This window comes from Pristis pectinata, chromosome 27 (assembly GCF_009764475.1).
Source record: "Pristis pectinata isolate sPriPec2 chromosome 27, sPriPec2.1.pri, whole genome shotgun sequence".
NCBI classification, from domain to species: domain Eukaryota; kingdom Metazoa; phylum Chordata; class Chondrichthyes; order Rhinopristiformes; family Pristidae; genus Pristis; species Pristis pectinata.
In genome coordinates, this window is record NC_067431.1 from 23,128,961 (window position 1) to 23,148,894 (window position 19,934).

The 19,934-nt window shown below is 43.2% G+C and overlaps 1 protein-coding gene across 1 annotated transcript in view; it reads left to right on the forward strand.

The window, feature by feature from the left end:
• LOC127583633 (cell adhesion molecule DSCAML1) overlaps positions 1-19,934 on the forward strand; it is a 506,127-nt gene that overhangs the window by 402,343 nt on the left and 83,850 nt on the right. Inside the window, 2 exon segments of the mRNA XM_052039813.1 lie at positions 11,666-11,785; positions 13,517-13,544. Coding sequence (XP_051895773.1) covers positions 11,666-11,785; positions 13,517-13,544 — 148 coding nt within the window.

Consider the following 19,934-nt stretch of genomic DNA (forward strand, 5'->3'; position numbering starts at 1 on the left):
TTATATGAGGTTCATACCAGATTTATACAGGGGCTTGGTGAGACTGCACCTGGAATATTGTGTGCAGTTTTGGTCCCCTTCCCTCATAAAGGCGCCCCAACTGATTCATAGAGTCATTCAACATGGAGACAGGAGCTTTGGCCCATCGAGTCTGTACTAACCATCCAGCACCCACTTACTCTAATCCTACATTCATTTCATTCTCCCCATATTCCCATCAACCTCCCCACCCATATCACCAGATTCTATCACTAACCCTACACACTGGGGACAATTTACAGCAGCTACTTAACCCACTAACTTACACACTTTTGGTATGTGGGTTAAATAGCTGCTGTAAATTGTCCCTAGTGACTGACCCATACTCAGATACCTTCACACCAATGCCTCTACTTCCTCAGAAGGCTAAGGAAATTTCTGTGTGTGTGTGTGTGTGTGTGTGTGTGTGTGTGTGTGTGTGTGTGTGTGTGTGTGTGTGTGTATTCATGTATGTATCTCTTTGTGTTTATATGTGTGTGTGTGCATTTTTGTATTTTTGCATGTATGTTTGTGTATGCGCATTTGAGTGTGTGTTTCTGTGTGTATGTGTGCATTTGTATCTGTGGGTGTGTGTTTTCATGTGTGTTTGTGCCTTTCTGTTAATATGTGTGTGTGTGTGTGTGTGTGTGTGTGTGCCTGTGTATGAAGATATTCCAAAGATTAAAATGCCAAAAACAAAAGATGTCTATGTCCTTTGTTTTCAGCACTTTAATCTTTGAAGTATTTTTTTTCTACCAGATGTTGGATGTTTGTAACTGGTGTGGGGATTGGGGGCCCAACTGGCTGTCAAATCTGTTCTGTGAGTTCAGCCAGCTGCCTGTCCTGAGACAGCCCCTACACAGCACCCAGCCACACTGAAAGGCTGGGAGGGGAGGTCTGACGGAAGACTGTGTCTGGGGCCACACTATAGGAAGCAGCGAGCTCCAAGGGCAAGCAGGCAGGCAGGCAGCAATCTCAGGGCAGTGATGCCGCCTTTATAAAATGCAGCTGAGGTAGAAAGATCTGACATGTGAGCTCATTCTGCAACTCTAGACGTGGTCCTTTTGCGTACTGAGGCCCAAGGAGCTCCCGCAGAGAATAGAACCCACCGCAACTTTCCCACTGGGCAGAATGTATTTAAAAAGAATTGTTTTGGACAACCTGGGAGTTGAGAATGAGTGGGAATGGACGTGGCTGGAATAGCATTTTGTCCGGCAAGCTTGCCTTTCGACCAGTGAAGTGATTTAAAATTAAAATGTACCTAATTATAGACTGCAGCCTGAAATTAAGGCTTCAGTTCATGCCAGAACAAATCCTATCATGTTCAAATCCATTATAACACGCCACCTCCAAGGTTATTAATTGTCCCTTGATTGCAGTGGATAGCAAATCCTCGTGGAATTTTGCCAGATCAACCGGATGACCCATTTTCCCCGCAAAGCAGGATCTGCACCTGTTTTATTTTTTATAATACTGTGAGCCTCACGTATTTGCATATTTTTTTCATTAACTAATCCCTGTTTTGCATAAGAGTTAACAGAAGGGTTTTTATATTCTAATTCAAAAGAAAATCCAAGTTCTCCGGGTAATTATTACATATTTAAGCACCTCTAGAATGCAGATGAATCTGTCATATGTTGTTTTCAGACACGTTTAATATGATAATCCTTTCGCGGAAATAAATTCATATTAATGAATGAACTCAGGTTTGCTTATTTCCATTGGGCTTTTACTTGGTGGGCAACTGAGTCTCCTCAGGGCTTTTTGCTTTCCTGGTTGATTAATATTGTGCATGTGTATTGGAGCAGGTTGATTTCAGCCACTTGGTGTGTTACACAGAGTAGAGGGTATAGTATAACTAATGGTGGCGTTAGGTTACTGGCCCTGCATCCCCAGGCCTTGAACTGTTGATCCTGGGACAGCTGAGAAATTTAAATTAAATAAATCAGGAATAAAAAAAGAGCTAAAGGGACATAGAGTCATAGAGTCATACAGCACAGAAACAGGCCCTTCAGCCCAACTGGTTCATGCCAACCAAGATTCCCATCTGAGCCAGTCCCATTTGCCTGCGTTTGGCCCATATCCCTCTAAATCTTTCCTATCCATGTACCTGTCCAAGTGTCTTTTTAAGCATTGTTAATGTACCTGCTTCAACCACTTTCTCCAGCAGCTCATTCCATATACTGACCACTCTCTGGGTGAAAAAATTGCCTCCCAGGTTTCTATTAAATCTCTCCCCTCTCACCTTAACCTTGTGCCCTCTAGTTCTTGATTCCCCAACCCTGGTAAAAAGACTGTATGCATTCACCCTATCTCTCCCCCTCATGATTTAATACCCCACTAAAAAATTACCCCTCATTCCCTTATGCTTCAATGATTAAAGTCCCAACCTGCTCAACCTCCCTCCATAACTTAGTCCCTCAAGTCCCGGCAACATCCTCGTAAATCTCCTCTGCACTGTTTCCAGTTTAACGACATCCTGCCTGTAGCAGGGTGACCAAAACTGAACACAGTATTCCAAATGCAGCCTCACCAATGTCTTGTACAATGACATGTGGATAGAGCTGGAAAATAGTGCTGAGGTGGTAGAGCGGAATCTGAGGGCCAGACGGCCTACTCCTGCTCCTATTTCTTATGATCTTATGTTTCTATTGTCATGGTAACCATGAAACTCCTGGAGCGTTGTTAAAAAAAGAAGCACCTGGTTCACTCAGATCCCTACACAGTCTGACCCACAGAAATGAAGTTGAATCTCAGTTGCCTTCTGAAGTTGCCCAGCAAGCTATTTGTGGCAGTAAATCCTGGCCTTCCTAATGTCAGTGTCCTGTGAATGAATGAATACCAGACTCCTGAAACAGGTACTGTACTCAAAGTTCCATCATGGCAAGAGGTTTCGAAAGGGCAGAGGAAACATTTCAAGGATGTTCTCAAAGCCTCCTTGAGAAAACATCCTCACAGATGGTAGTCCCTAGCCTGTGACTGATCAAAATAGAGAAGGAGCATGTGGAATGGCTTTGAGAATCTTGACTCTCTTCATTGGGAGCACACAGAAACATCACAAATACATCAGAAGAAATGCCTCATCTGCCATACCACCCACCTTCCCATCTACCCCAGCAAACAGTCGTTCCCCACCTGTGAAGAAGCCTGCAGATCCCACCTCAGAACTGATGGAAGTAAGTCATCGTTGATCCCAAGACACTGCCTAAGAAAAAGAGAAGAAGGAATTAGTACAGAGACTAGATGGATTTGGAGATGGGAAGCCAATGGAAATCAAGAAGGACAAGGGTAGGGGTTTGGTCAGCAGTATCTTTTGATGATATGGAAGAACTCCATTCTCAAACTATCCCTTTGCATTCATTCTAACAGAAGGACTTCCATTTCTAGAGCAATTAATGTGGACATTCCAAAGAACATTGCAGTCGACGAAGTATTTTTGAAGAGAGTCGCTGTTGCTATGTAGAAAACGTGGCAGCCAGTCTGTGCACAGCAAGCTCCCACAAATGACAATGAGATTATTACCAGATAATTTATTTTAACAATGTTAAGGGACAAATATTGACCAAGATACAGAGGAAAACTCATCATAACTTCCTTGTATGGTGCCCTGGGATCTTTTCAATCCACCCGAGAGAGCAGCCGGAGATTTAAAAAAACATGATGTTCAACATTAGAGAATTCAAGCAGCTCCAAGCTGAATGAGGCCCATGAAAAGGGTGAAGACCAGGCTTGTTAATATGAAAATTAAGGGCATTATTCAGGGCTAGAGCATGTAAAACTATATATATATGTATATCTGTTATTAAAAAAAATCCACTGCAATTGTTTTGAACCACATTTCCTGGCAGACGTAATGAAGGCCCAATTATTCAGTAATTTGTCGTTTGAATATTTCACACAAAATTTGTAGCTTGTGCTGTAAATAGAATAGCCTGAAGATAGAAATCAAATAAGTGTGCTGCATTGATGCAATTTTTATGAAGAAATAAAGGATTCGTGCCCAGAGCTTTTGTCGCAGATTAATCTACATACATAGGTTCTTATTCAAACCCTGCCATTTTAAACAGGTGCAGAGAATGTGGATTAACTTTGAACATGGATTAAATTGTGATGATGTAGCCCCTGAAGTCTTAAATATTAGAATTTATCTTTATCGGTCCAATCATAATGCTTTCACATTAAGCATATAATGCTGAAAAATGGAAGCTTAAGCTCTTGGCTGCTTGTAACATCTCTCTTCTCCCTGAAGTCCCCTCTCAGCCCCCTCTCCCAGCAAGAAACATTGCTTAATACCTGTAAGCTTCTCAAAATTCAATATCTAACAAAACTGGTGTGTGGTAGGATTTGGTAGCCAATCAGGAAAATGCTGTTTGCTTCTGTCTCATCAGCTGTCATTTTCTTATTAATTATCAGACCACTTAAAGCAACAGTGCCCCTGTCTCCCTCCCCAGCCAATCTTTCTTCAGCTGTCTGGTTCATACCTCTGAGCATAAGAACCTAAGAGTAGGAACAAGGCCAATCTGATTAAAGCGCTCTTCTAGTCTCTTATGCTGTCCCCTCTCTCTCTCTCTCTCTCTCCCCCTCCCTCTCTCTCTCTCTCTCTCCCTCTCTCTCTCTCCCTCCCTCTCTCTCTCTCTCTCCCTCCCTCTCTCTCTCTCTCCCTCCCTCTCTCTCTCTCTCTCCCTCTCTCTCTCTCTCCCTCCCCCTCTCTCTCTCTCTCTCTCCCTCTCTCTCTCTCTCCCTCCTTCTCTCTCTCTCTCTCCCTCTCTCCCTCTCTCTCTCTCTCTCCCTCCCTCTCTCTCTCTCTCTCTCTCTCTCTCTCTCTCTCTCCCTCTCTCCCTATCTCTTTCATCATTATATATGGGGTTGTCAACAATATAAAGTCCTCTCTGGAACTAGTGTATTTATTCTAAAAGAGATGGAATTCTTAAGGGGACAGTTTTCCTTCTTGCAAATGAAATATTCTTGTTTTATAGTATCATAAAGAATTTACACCACAGTAGAAGGCCATTCAGCCGATTCTATCCATGCCAGTTGAACAAGTTAACTCATGTAATTCCACCTTCCAGCCCTGTGGGTGACAACTGCTCAAGGATACATCCAGTCATTTCTGCCTCCACTACCCCACTAGGCAGTGAGTTCCAAACCCACTGGTTAAAAAGCTAGTTCTTCACCTTCCCTCTAACATGATCAATTACTTGAAATCTATAACCTCCTGGATTTTGGCCCCTCTGCTAAAGGTAATAGGTCCTTCCTAGTTACTCTAAGCCCTTTCATAATTGCATACACCTCAATTAAGTCTTCCCTCAGCCTCCTCTGTTCCAAAGGAAATGATCCAATCTTTCCTCATTATTAAAATTTCAAAGATCTTGTTACCCTCCTCTGCACCCTCTCTCATGCTACCTTTCCTATATTGTGGTGGCCAGAAGTCATGGCCTAACAAACATCACATACAAATCTAGCATAACCTTCCCACTCTTGTATTCAGTGCTTCAGACAATAAAGGAATCCATCCTGGATGCCTTTTTATTCACTTTACCTACTGTCCTGCTACCTTTAAGTATCCATGGACACACCCTCAAGATTTCTCTCTTCCTCCACATCACTCAGTATCTTCCCATCGTGTATTCCTTTGCCTTGTTGTGCCTTCCCCATTGCAGTACTTCACAATTCTCTGGATTAACTTCCTTTTGCCACTTCTCTACCCATTTGACCAGATAATTGATATCCTCCTAAAGTCAAAAGCTTCCCTTCCCCGTCAATCACACCCTTGCATCATCTCCATAGACATTTGTCACCGCATTTAAGTTGGAATCATTAATATATACGGCAAGATGGGACCAAGTGCTGCGCTCTGTGGTAACAGCCTTCCAGTTATTAAATCAATAGTCAGCCTCTTCATCCAACCACTGAGCTAACTTTGGATTCAGTTTGCCACACTCCCTTGCATCCTGTTTGTCTTTCCTTTCTCAGCCAGCTGCCTTGTGGGACCTTATCTCCAGGGGAAGCACTAACAGATTTATAAAGTGTGCAGTGAATAACCTTCCTTCCTCAGATGTAGGTCCCAGTTTCGTTTTCCAGTGTTGCTTCAGTAAAGGTGAAGGCAGCGGTCAGATCGAGGGCGACCAGAGTTGGTGAGAAGATAGCAAGGGTTGGCACTTTCAAAGGCAGTTTATACCTATTCACTAGGCCCAAAGGTAACTAAAGGGACATGTAGCTTGTTTACAGTCTTTTCAGGATTTTCATGTGCTTATCAGATTCATTGTATTACCTTCCCATTAATTTAACAAAACCAGATGTAATCAGGAGGATTAGCAGATGTGTTTGAATAGGGGAGCCCAGGAAGCCTTGTGGCATCAAGTGCTGGGATTTGTGCAAGGAAAATAAAGTGAGACAAGGCATTGAGAGTCCTAGACACTTTGCAAAAAAATACATCATTTTAGAATTTGGACCTAGTTATCTTTGTGAGTCTTGAAATATTTATCCACTTCCTTTTGAAGCTTATTATTAAGTCTGCTTCCAGCACCTTGCAGGCAGTGCATTCCAGATCACAACAAGTTTGTGATTAAGAAAATCTTTCTTCAGGTTGTCTCCGGTTACTTAGACAGTCACCTTACATTTGTGCCCGGTGCTTCTTTCATATGAACGGAAGACTTGCATGAGTTTAAGGCCTTTTATATCTCTATTAATGCCTCAAAGGGGGTTATTTCTGAAATATAATTAGAACATAGAACATAGAATAGTACAACACAGGAACAGAACTTCAGCCCACAGTGTTGTGCTGAACTAGTTAAACTAGTAAAAGCCCACTAAACTAGTCCCTTCTGCCTACACAAGTCAATATCCCTCCATTCTCTGCATATTAATGTGCCTGTCTAAGAGACTCTTAAAATCTCTATTGTATCTGCCTCCACTACTACCCCTGGCAGTGCATTCCAGTCACCCACCACTCTCTGTGTAAAAAACATGCCCCGCACATCCCCTTTGAACTTACCTCCTCTCACCTTAAATGCATGCCCTCTAGTATTAGACATTTCGACCCCAAAAAAAAGATACTGGCTGTCTATCCATGCCCCTCATAATCTTACGAACTTCTATCAGGCCTCCCCTCAATGTCTGCCACTCCAGAGAAAACAAACCAAGTTTATCCACTAATTGCTGCTGTAATGCATCATTTAACACTATATGGTGACAAGATCATTGTAACAGAATGACCTCCATCCCAATGATGTCCTAGTATTCCCATCCTAAAGGACGAATCCACAATGGACCATTCAATGTTTTCTATTTGCAACACTGGTTATCCTACAATCCATGAAGTTCTTTCACTACAAGTGGGGTAGTTTAGTTCACATCAGTGATTAGTTTGATGGAAGCTGCATGAACATATTTGACATAGCACTCATTATACGATCTCAGTTATGATCAAGAAGCTTTTGAGGTTTCAGTCCATCAGTGTGCTCAGGTATTTGAAGCCACACCCAAGAAAGGTCCACTGTTTTCACAAGCCCATCCAATATCTTTGAATCTTATCTCCAGCTGCCTTATCAGGTCCTGAGAAGAGACTGCCTATGTGTTGACCACCACTCTCTCAGGACCTTCTCGCAAGGTCATTCTCCAATTATTCATCAGTTTGGGAGATGAATCAATATGTGTTTGGGAAGTTCCTTCAATGAAGCAACATCACATGAAATTGTGTCCCTACAGCAAACAAGAAGCTGGACTTCCAGAATGATAGGTGACTCATACTTTGTTGTACATTGAGAAATAAAACATTCTTTTCATGTTACCATGTGAAAAGGACAAAAAAAATTGCTGGACTTCACTTTTTGTTTGCAAAGAGCCAATTGGTGCTTTATCCGCTTCATTGTCATTGTGCTAATTGGCGGGATGTGCGTGTCACTGAGTCACTGCATTGTGGTGAATGTTCTCCCACTTTGGGGCATGTAGGGGCATTAGTTGCAGGATCTAAACTTGGGAACAATGAAGGAATGACAATAAATTTCCAAGTCGGGAAGACACGTGCTTTCAAGGTGTATCTGCCGATGGTGATGTTCCATGTGCCTGGTACTCTCACCTTTCTGGAAGTGATAGGCTTGGGATTTGTTGTCAAAGAAAATAAGACAAGATCTCTTTATTAGTCACACGTACATCGAAGCACACAGTGAAATGCATCTTTTGCGTAGAGTGTTCTGGGGGCAGCCCGCAAGTGTCGCCATGCTTCCGGTGCCAACATAGCACACCCACAACTTCCTAACTCGTATGTCTTTGGAATGTGGGAGAAACCGGAGCACCCAGAGGAGACCCACGCAGACACGGGGAGAACGTGTCTTTTTTCTCCGGACAGTGGCCGGAATTGAACCCAGGTCACTGGCACTGTAATAGCGTTATGCTAACCGCTACACTACTGTGTTAGCAACTTGCCCTTTCACAATACATTGTGTGTTGTATTATAGTGAACGTAGATAGCAATCTGTCCAGCAATTTTCTAAACCTGATGGCTCTTTAAAAAAGAACACACTTGGAGATTATTCTCCTTTACTCAGATGTCCATGATAATGCCTCATTTAGTTTGGAGGATGTAAGAACAGCACAATGTCACAATGTTAGCAGGACAGATTGTCAAAAGAGAATGATCTGTGCCCAACTTGAAAGATGTCTGATGTGCTCCTCCTATGGAGAGGGTCAGGATGATCCTGAACTCCCCCATCTGTCCAGAATTCCAGATTTTGCTGAGCGCAGCAGTTCCAATGAGGAGACACCAAGGCAGCTTTGGGTATTCGAAGGATAAGCCGGCTGCATGTGTCTGAGGATCACTAGCCATTAAAAGCCAATAATTTTTTTCTACATGTACGTGACAGGAAAGGATTTAATGAAGATGAGCTCCACTCTTTCTCGACAGATGGATTGAGTGTTTTATTATTAACTCTTAAAGCAGCAGTTAAGACAATTGATATGCTAATTGAATCGAATTCCTGTCTATTCAAAGCATTAAAGGCTACTCAATACTTCTACTTATTCATCTTGGTATGAATTAGTATATTGAGTTATTTATTTTATTGAATAGAATAAGAATATGCAAAAATGCTGTTTATTCCACTGAGGAAGGGATTTGTTTTCTTCAGGCACACAAATAACCAAAGCTTGGTCTTTTATCAGTGCCAGAATACAATAGGAAAGAAGCAGAACTGGAGTGGTTTGAAGACTTGGTTAGACCAAGTATTATATTCAGTTTTAGGTGCTGCACATAGAGATCTATAGATGTGCAGTGGAGAACATTCTGACTGGTTGTATCACCGCCTGGTCAGAGCCTCCAATGCACAGGTTCACAAGAGGCTGCAGAGGGTTGTAGACTCAGCCAGCTGCATCACGGGCACAACCCTCCCCACCTTCGAGGGCATTTTCAAGAGGCGGTGCCTCAAGAAGGCGGCATCCATCACTAAGGACCCTCACCATCCAGGACATGTCCTCTTCTCATTACTACCATCGTGGAGGAGGTACAGGAGCCTGAAGACCCATACTTGATGATTCAGAAACAGCTTCTTCCCATCAGCCATCAGATTTCTGAATGTCCGTGAACCCATTCCTTTTTTGTTGCACTATTTATGTCTACTTGGAATTTTATGTCTTTGCACTGTACTGCTGCCGCAAAACAACAAATTTCACGTCATATAAATCAGTGATAACAATGATTCTGATCTTAAACAGGGCAAAGTGAAAATTCATGAGAAACAAACTACATCTGAAAACAGGAAATGCTGGAGACACAAGAAGTCAGGCAGCATCTGTGGAGAGAGAAACAGAGATTATGTTTCAGGTCAATGACCTAAAAAGAAGAGTCTGAAGAAGAAGCTTTTGACCTGAAATGTTAAATCTTTCTCTTTTCACGGATGCTGAACGTTTACAGCAGTATGTGTTTTTATTTCAGATTTCTAGTGTCTGCAGGTTTTTTTTATTTACATCTGAAAGAACTAAAGTATGAAGGCAGGCAGAATAAGCTCGGTTGTCATACCCTTTAGTTGAGAAGACTGATCCAACTGAAGGGTTTAAAATGACAGAGGGTTTCAAAAGTGGCTGTTTATTCTGCCATGGAATCAAAACAAGCGGCTATCAACTTGAAATGAAAGCCAAGCCATTCAGCAGTGAAATGTGGAATGTTTTCTTGCACCAAAGTCCAGAATTTTCTCCAAAAAAATCTGTTGATTCCAGCTGTGAGATGGACAGATTTTATCAATTGAAACTGTCATAGGATGCAGTGACACAGAAGTAGGCCACTAGCTCCCCACAGAACAATCTCATCTGTCCTAGTCTCCCCTCCTTATTTTTCTGTAGGTATACAACTTATTCTCTCTTACATGCCCATCAATCTTTTTCTTATTCTTTTGCCACTTCCCTACACTGAGGGATAATTCTCAGTAACCATGATAGATTTTGGTCAATCAAAGGTATTAAGAGAGGTGGGGAGAAGATGTGTAGGTGAATTAGGTCACACTGTAATGGAACAAGCCAAATATCCCACTCCTGCTTCAATGTTCCTGAATCTGATGTGGGTTCAAGTGCCACCCCTGAGATTTAAGCATGTAATCTGGGATGGTGTCCAGTCCTAAGTGAGATCAGCATTGCCACAGATGCCATCTTTAAACTGGGATGAGCCCTGAGGCCGTATCTGCTCAGTAATGTCACAGTTGGAAGAATTCAAGAACAGTTTCTTCCTCACTGCCGAACCAACCACCTCTTTCACATCCCCTTCCCAGTGGTGCTGCCTTGTTCTCGAACCCTTAATGCATCCTCTCTTGGTTATTGTCACTTTTTGCGCTACCTCAGATTGCACTGCAATCTTTGCACCAGTCTGTTGTTTTGCATTCATCACTGTATTTATTGCTGTATTTACTATGAACATGTACACTGTTCACTCTATGAGCTTCACACAAGCAAGGAATTTCACTGCACCCCGGTGTACATGACAATAAACTAATCTGAATCTAAATCTACCAACACAGCTTTAGATTGTGAGGGGAGACTAGAGTACTCAACAGAAACTCACATTAATGGAGAGAACATACAAACTCAGCACATACTGTATACCACTCAAGCTTAGGATCGAACCCAGGTCCTCATAGCTCCAAACCAGCAGCACTAACCTCCACACCACCATGTCACCCATGGAGAATAAAGGTGGAAAGGTAGAGGTGAGGTGCATGTCAGCCATGAATTGGAAAGCATGCTTGAGAGGCTGAATGGCTTCATCTTGCTTCTATGTTTGAATCAATCACTCCGCAGAGCATTTTATTCCAACGTTAAGCCAGAACAGTCTGCGTTCATGATTAATATAAAACATTCTTTGCTCTCTGTAATAAAATACCTTGTTTGTCCTTGCCTCTGTGTATTATAATACAAAGAGATATTTGCCGGATTTTCTTTCAGATTTTAACATAATGAAATGAGTATTTCGGCCTCTGTAAAAACAAGTGCTGATCAATAGGAACTTTGGCAAATATGCTTTTCAATTTGTTTTTGTGCATTAGATGAAAAGGCAGGTTTTCTGTGGCACATGCTGTTCTGTATTCTAGGAATTAATAAGCAGCTTGACTAAGCGTTATTAAAGCTGCTTTGCTTTATTTCATGCTATGTTTCATCTTTGCTTCAGTTCCAGGGCCTCCTGCCGGAATCAAAGCTGTCCCCTCCTCTGCCAGCAGTGTGGTGGTGTCCTGGCTCCCTCCAACCAAGCCAAATGGAATCATCCGCAAATACACCATCTTTTGTTCGAGCCCTGGGTCTGGCCAGCCAGTAAGTTGGAAATCTCCATTCCCTTCTACCCCAGCCCCCCGTTAATGCGACATAATCAATCACTTACCCCCAGGGATAGCAGGAAATTAAAGGTTACATCGGTGTCCAATCAAAATTCATCCTGCCCAGCTCTGTATTTCTGATCCAAAGCTTACTGGGAAACTTCTAATTTTCTATTGAATCCCTTCTTGAGAACATTGGAAATTAGAGCAGAAATAGGCCAATCAGCCCCTATCTTCCCATTCAATAATGTTAACCCTACATTCTTGTCTGATCCAAATAGCCATAGACATAGAACATAGAACACCAGAGCACAGTACAGGCCCTTCGGCCTACGATGTTGTGCCGACATTTTATCCTGCTCTAAGATCTATATAACCCTTCCCTCCCACATAGCCCCTATTCTTCTATCATTCATGTGTCTATCTAAGACTCCATCTAAACTTCCCTATTGGCTCTGATAGTCTGCTTTTCAGTTACAGCTTTTGTCCCTTAAGTGTATCTGACAAGACTGACTTATCATGTATCCTCTTCCACAGATCAACTGTGGGGCTCTTTGATTGACTTAAGAACGTAGCTAAGAGTTAACTACGTTGAAAGGGACCAGAGTCACTGTTAGGTCCAGAGTCACTAAGTTTCCCTCCCTCGAGAACAATGATGAACCTGTTGGAATTTTACAACAAGCTGATGGTTTCATGGTCACTTTTACTCACAACAGGACTTTTATTTTCAAGCGATTAAACAAAATTCATTTTCTCAGGTTGCCATTGTGAGATGTGAATTACTGTTCTCAAGATTGTTCACATACTCGGTTTGAGAGGCTTTGACATATGGTCGCACTGGGACAGGGAGCCTTCCAGGGCTTTCCCTGAAATCAGCAGAGGTTCATCTCCTCTTCCCCACCCCGTCCATCCACCACTTAGAGTCACAGAGATGTACAGCACAGAAGTGGCCCCTTCGGCCCACCAGGCCTATTTTTGTCCATCTGCACTGAATCCCATTTGCCTGCATTAGGACCATATCCTTCCATGCCTTGACTATTTAAAGTCTGTCTAAATGCCTCTTAAACATAGTGATTGTGTCTGGTTCCACCACCTTCAGCAAGTTCCAGATGTCATCCACTCTCTGTGTAAAAAAACTACCCCAAGATCCTTTTCACAACTCCTTCCTCTCATCTTAAAGTTGTGTTCTCTTGTTTTTGATCACCCCATCACTGGAAAAAGATTTTGACTATCTTCTCTATCCAAATTTCTCATGATCTTGTACAGGTCCTCCCCGTATTACTAATGCCCGACTTACGGACACACCTCATACATATGACCGAGCATTTCGGTGACCGGTGGGATGGATGGGGATGGGTTTGCCGGCTGCTGCGGTTGGGAACAGGGCATTTCCACGTGCCTTCTCTCTCCACAACCCCCTGCACCCCTCAAACCGCAACAATCAGGGGCTGGGCGGAGCCGAGCAGAGCCGGGAGCACTGAGCAGACTCACTTGGTCACTCACCGAGTCAGCGAGGCCGGCCGGCGGCCGCTCCTCCCGCGCCTGCTCACACTCCCGTCACTGCTGTTCCTGTGATCCTCTCCCACACACTTTGTCTGTTCACTGAGATAGAACATAGAACAGTACAGCACAGGAACAGGCCCTTCAGCCCACAATGTCTGCACTGAACACAATGCCAAATTAAACTAAATCCCTTCTGCCTGCACAAGATCCATATCCCTCCATCCCTGCATGTTCGTGTGTCTAACAGCCTCTTAAATGCCATTGTCGTATCTGCATTCACCACCACCCCTGACGGCCTGTTCCAGGCACCCACCACTCTCTGTGTAAAATACTCGCTCCGCACATCTCCTTTAAGCTTTCCCCCCTCACCTTAAACGCATGTCCACAAGTATTCCTCAGGAATGGAACCCTATTCGTAACCTAGGAACTTGCTGTATACTTCTTTTAGATCACCCCTCAGCCTCCTTCGCTCCAAGGAAGACAAGCCCAGCCTATCCAATCTCTTCCCATAACTAAAGTCCTCCAATCCAGGCAACGTCCTGGTGAATCTCCTTTGTACTCTCTCCAGTGAAATCATATCCTTCCTTTAATGTGATAACTATAACTGCGCACAATACTCCAAGTGAGCCTAACCAGTGTTTTGTAAAGTTGCAATATAATGTCCCAACTCTCACATTCTGTGCCCCGACCTATGAAGCCAAGTATGTCATGTCTTCTTCACCTATGAAGCCAAGTATAGAACCATAGAACAGTACAGCACAATGCAGGCCCTTCGGCCCACGATTTTGTGCCGCCCTTCAAACCACACCTAAGACTATCTAACCCCTTCCTCCCATATATCCCTCTATCTTAAATTCCTCCATATGCTTATCTAATAACCTCTTGAACTTGACCAATGTATCAGCCTCCACCACCACCCCAGGCAGCGCATTCCATGCACCAACCACTCTCTGGGTGAAAAACCTCCCTCTGACATCTCCCTTGAACTTCCCACCCATTACTTTAAAACCATGTCCTCTTGTTTTGAGCATTGGTGCCCTGGGAAAGAGGCGCTAGCTGTCCACTCTATCTATTCCTCTTAATATCTTGTATGCCTCTATCATGTCTCCCCTCATCCTCCTTCTCTCCAATGAGAACAGCCCCAGCTCCTTTAGTCTCTCCTCATAATCCATACTCTCTAATCCAGGCAGCATCCTGGTAAATCTCCTCTGCACCCTTTCCAACGCCTCCACATCCTTCCTATAATGAGGCGACCAGAACTGGACACAGTACTCTAAGTGTGGTCTAACCAGAGTTTTGTAAAGCTGCATCATTACTTTGCGGCTCTTAAACTCGATCCCACGACTTATGAAAACTAACATCCCATAAGCTTTCTTAACTGCCCTATTCACCTGTGAGGTGACTTTCAGTGATCTGTGGATATGAACCCCATTTGCCATGTCTTCTTCACCTATGAAGCCAAGTATGTCACATCTTCTTCACCACCCTATTGATCTGTGTTGCCACTTTCAGGGAACGATGGCCTTGAGCCCCTGAGGTCTCACTGTTCATCAACATTCTGCTGTGCCCTACCAGTTACTGTACATATCCTACCCCTAGTTGACTTCACAAAATGCATCACCTCTTACTTGTTGGGATTAAATTCCATCTGCCAGTGCTCTACCCAACTTTCCAACTGGTCTGTGTCCTGCAGTATCCTTAGACAATGGTCCCCACTATCCACAACACTGCCACTTTTTGTGTCATCTGCAAAGTTACTAATCATACCTCCGACATTCACACTGAAGTCACTAATATATATCACAAACGACCAAGGTCCCAGCACCGATCCCTGCGGTACACCACTCATTGCAGCCTTCCAATCACAAAAACATCCTTCCACCACTACCCTCTGCCTCCTCTCACCAAGCCACTTTTGGATCCAATCAGCCAGCTCACCTTGGATCCCATGTGCCTTCTGCACCAGCCTACCTTGTGGAACCTTGTCAAATGCCTTACTTAAGTCCACAGAGTCAACATCTACTACATTGCCTTCATCAATGTCCTTAGTTACCTCCCCAAAAAGAACTCAGTCAAATTAATAAGACATGACTTCCCCTGCACAAAGCCATGCTGACTATACCTAATTAGTCTCTGCCTTTACAAATGAACATAATTCCTGTCCCTCAGAATTTTCTCAATAATTTCGCTTCCACTAACATAAGGCTCACCAGCCTGTGGTTACCTGGCTTGTCCCTGCAGCCCTTCTTAAATAAAGGAACAACATTAGCTGTCCTCCCGGTCTTCTGGTACCTCATCTGTCTGGCTGATTCTAGTCCCCTACAGGTTCCACACAATAGATTTTGGATAGGTAGGTATGTAGTTGCAATATTGGATGCCTTTTTTTCAAAATTATCATTAACGGGATGCGGATGCTGCTGGCAATATTGACACTTATAGTCATAGAGTTGTACAGCATTGAAACAGGCCCTTCAGCCCACCATATCAATGCTAACCATCATGACTATCTGTACTAATGCCTCTTGCCTGCATTAATTCCATGTCCCTCTATGCTTTGCTCATTCAAGTACCTGTCTAGATGCCTCTTAAATGTTGTTATTGATCCTACCTACACCTCCACCTAGTCCATCCTCAGTGGTGCCTGGAACGAGGAGGCATTTAAGAGTCAACCACATTTTTGGGTCTGGGGTCACATTTAAGTCAGTGTGCATAGGGAGAGCAGATTTCCTTCCCCTCGGGATGCTCGTGAACCAGATGGCCTTTTACAAAAATCTGGTTGTTTCACGGTTCCCATTACTTATGCTTATGTGTGTCTCTGGCCAGTGAGGCAGGAAAGGGAAACAATGTTCAGGCTCCCCAGAGTGTTTCATGCCTGCAGTCAAACCTAACACTGACAACTCCCCAAGAAGTCTGCTCCACTGCTGAGGTCGAGTATCATTGACTCACAAGCCTGCTGGGGATAATATTGACCTAGGGACATGGTACCTCATCCAGAGACTATCCCAGGGAATCAGGGATATATGACAATCATGCCCAAACTTCTTCAGTAGAAAGACCACTTTAGAAATGGATCAATAATCTCAGACCTCCATTAAATTATAATACCATATGAAACTCATAATATGAAACTGCTACATGTAAAGAGTGTTTTAATAATGTTTTAAAATGCATCCTTTCAAATGTAAATCCTCTGTGATCAAGTAGGGATTTCTTTTCTCTACAAAGGCAAATTCCTTTCAAACATTAACAAGCATCAATCAAATATCATCTGAATAAAAGCAGCATAACTTCCACTTTCACACAGAAAATACCTGGCTTCAATTTCCACTCAGCAAATATTGAAAACAATGTAATTATATTCAGAAATTGGGTATAAATATGAAGTATTTTGGTGTAGTTCAGTGATGTGCAGAAACATAATAATTAAGAGCAGGGCTGCCTCAGTACCTGCTGATGCCACTGGAGCTGTCTCGTGTGGTTCATGCTGACCTGAGCAAAATTGGCCACCCCTACTGCAGCTTACAGATCAGAGAACGTGTGCCTGAGAAGCTCATCAGTCACAAACAGATTGACTGTCTGGAATTAGTTGTTTTGCAGAGGCTGTCCCCGGACCCCAGGGATCTGTGGACTCCAGTTTAACAGGCCTTGAATGTGTCCACGTTCGGACAAGGATTCTTCCAGTGCTTCCCCTGAAGTCACTAAAGTGTCACCTCTCCTTCCCCACCCACCAGTCCCAGTAACTTACAATAGAAACTCCTGGACAATTCCACTGCAAAATGCAAATATTACGCGCGCAGAGGAAAATTCAGAAAATTACAATTAAATGTAGGATTGGTTTGGATTCATTTTAAGCATAATTATAAAGCTACCTTTTGGGTTTTTTTGATTGGCATTTTCTGCTCTTATATGTTTTTAAAATGTAAATCCTTTTTTACCTTGAATGTGTTGGACCCAGCATAGGAAATAAGCCAGTTCCCTACCGTTTCTCATCCCCACCGTTGCTAATGCTCTCCACTACGTTCCCACCTATGGCACCAAGATGCCTGCTTGTGACACAGTATAACTGGATGTTAAAGGATGTCCCCTCACATGGGAGGAGAATGGAATGTAGGATCTTAGAAATGCTGACAAAGGGCAGAGAGTCAGCATATTCCAGCAGTGTCCACACCAAATAACATGTTGGGATACTTGCCCCTGCTTTTAAATCATTATTATTCCTAAATCAGTCTGTTTCTACCATTTAGTAGTGCTTCCCTAACCCAAATAGGGGGAGCCCTCAACAGAAAAAAGGAGTGTTCATGTGGCTAAAGCATCTCTCGTGACCTCAAGATACTTTGAGGTACTTCCGAAGTATAGGTTTTATTGTAATGCAGGAGACACAGCAGCCAATTCACACACAGCAAGCTCCTACTAACACCAATTGATGACAGATTTTAGGTGTAAGTATTCACCAAGGGTGAACTCATCCGTTCTTCAAGATACCAGTGTGGAATATATTATGAGTGAGCAGACAAGTCTGACATCTTGTACAAAAGACAGTATCCCTGCCACTGAAGCATTCCCTCAATATTGCACCGTGGACACCAGCCTAGTCTTTTTCTGCTTCAGTCTCTGATGTGAGATTTGAATTCACACTGTTCTGTCCTAAAGACAAGGGTGCACTGAGCTACAGGCCTGTAACATTGTATTCTTGTCTATTTTGATCACCGAGGGGCTGAGCCACCATTATTATGGGAAAATATGTCTTTTGTCCAAGGATCTCCCATGTTCCACACTAACCACCCATTCTTCCGTTGTTGGTCTGCTGACATGTCAATCCTTGCAATACACAGCCAATTGGAAAGGGAATAGCCTTCCTGTTACCTGACTGGATAGTTCTTGACTAGCAGGCAACAGCCTTATCACACCATTCTTTCCTTCCTTGAATTGCCAGTATTTGGATAATTAGTAAACAATTGTTTTCAAGGAAAATGAAAAAGAAATGAATTTCATTTAATACCTGATGATTTCGCTCCAGAATTGCTCGCAGCAGCATTCAGGAATTTAATCTTTGATTCCCTGAGGTGATGCTGAAGGATTGACAACCCCATTTTGTTTTCCCCAGCAAGGACAATGCCTTATTAGAAAATTGTAGACCTAAATTCGTCACCTGCTGATCTTTGGCACTGTGAAGTGTCTAGGGGCACCCTTAATGCAATCTTCCCGCAGCTCACAATCTTAACCTCACCCCATTCAGGATCTAGGCAGCCAAAGAAAGGACCATCACATTTTAACACTGCAAGCCACAGTGTCCTGTTGTGAGAGAATGGCTGCTATTAATACATTCAATTGACAGTGGGGGTCTTGTGTCAATCCTCTTTTCTGAGGCATTAGGATGTAAAATCCCATTATGATTGCAGACCCCAAAAATAACAGTTTTGTTATAATGTATTCTCACCAAAATTAGAAGTATTTTGCCCGGTGTTATTGTAGGTTTTTCAGCAACATGCCAGCAAAATAACTGTATCAGATCCCCATGGTTTTAACTAGCCGCTTTGATGAACAGATTACAACTCCATGGCAACGCATAGCTCAGATAGTGAAATGAATTTGAAGCAGAGGTTTTGATAAGTAGCAATTTGCAGACCTCCAGTCTCCTTATCACTGGTGTGTAGGGCCAGGGTTCCAGCTTTCTAAAGAATGCAACCTCTCTTTGTGAGTGTCTTTGCCAATCTCCACACAGGAAAATGACTTGTAAACCAGAAACCAAAATCAATGGAATGGCAGGTGTACAAGTGGAAGGTGGCCAAGCTGCATTTTCCTCCCATAAGAAATAGGAGCAGGAGTCGGCCATCTGGCCCGTCGAGCCTGCTCCGCCATTCAATAAGATCATGGCTGATCTGTCTGTGGACTCAGATCCACTGACCTGCCTTTTCCCTATAACCTTTAATTCACCTACTATGCAAAAATCGATCTGTGGCTTAAATATATTTAATGAGGTAGCCTCCATTGCTTCCCTGGGCAGAGAGTTACACAGATTCACTATTTGATGGGAAAAGCAGTTTCTCCCCCTCTCTGTTCTAAATCTACTCCCCCGAACCTTGAGGCTATGTCCCCTAGTCCTAGCCTCACCTACCAGTGGAAACAACCTTCCTGCCTCTATCATATCTACCCCGTTCATAATTTTATATGTTTCTATAAGATCCCCTCTCATTCTTCTGAATTGCAGCAAGTATAGTCCCAGGCGACTCAATCTCTCCTCATAGGCAGACCCCTCATCTCCGGAATCAACCCGGTGAACGTCCTCTGCACCACCTCCAAACCCAGTATATCTTTCCTCAAGTAAGGAGACCAGAACTGCACGCAGTACTCCAGGTGCGGCCTCACCAGTACCCTGTACAGTTGCAGCATAACCTCCTTGCTCTTAGGTTCAATCCATCTAGCAATAAAGGCCAACATTCCATTTGCCTTCTTGATAACCTGTTACACCTGCAAACCAACCTTTTGTGATTCATGCACAAGCACTCCCAAGCTCCTCTGCACAACAACATGCTGCAATCTTTCACCATTTAAATAATAATCTGATCTTCTATTTTTCCTTCCAAAGTGGATGACCTCACATTTACCAACATTGTACTCCATCTG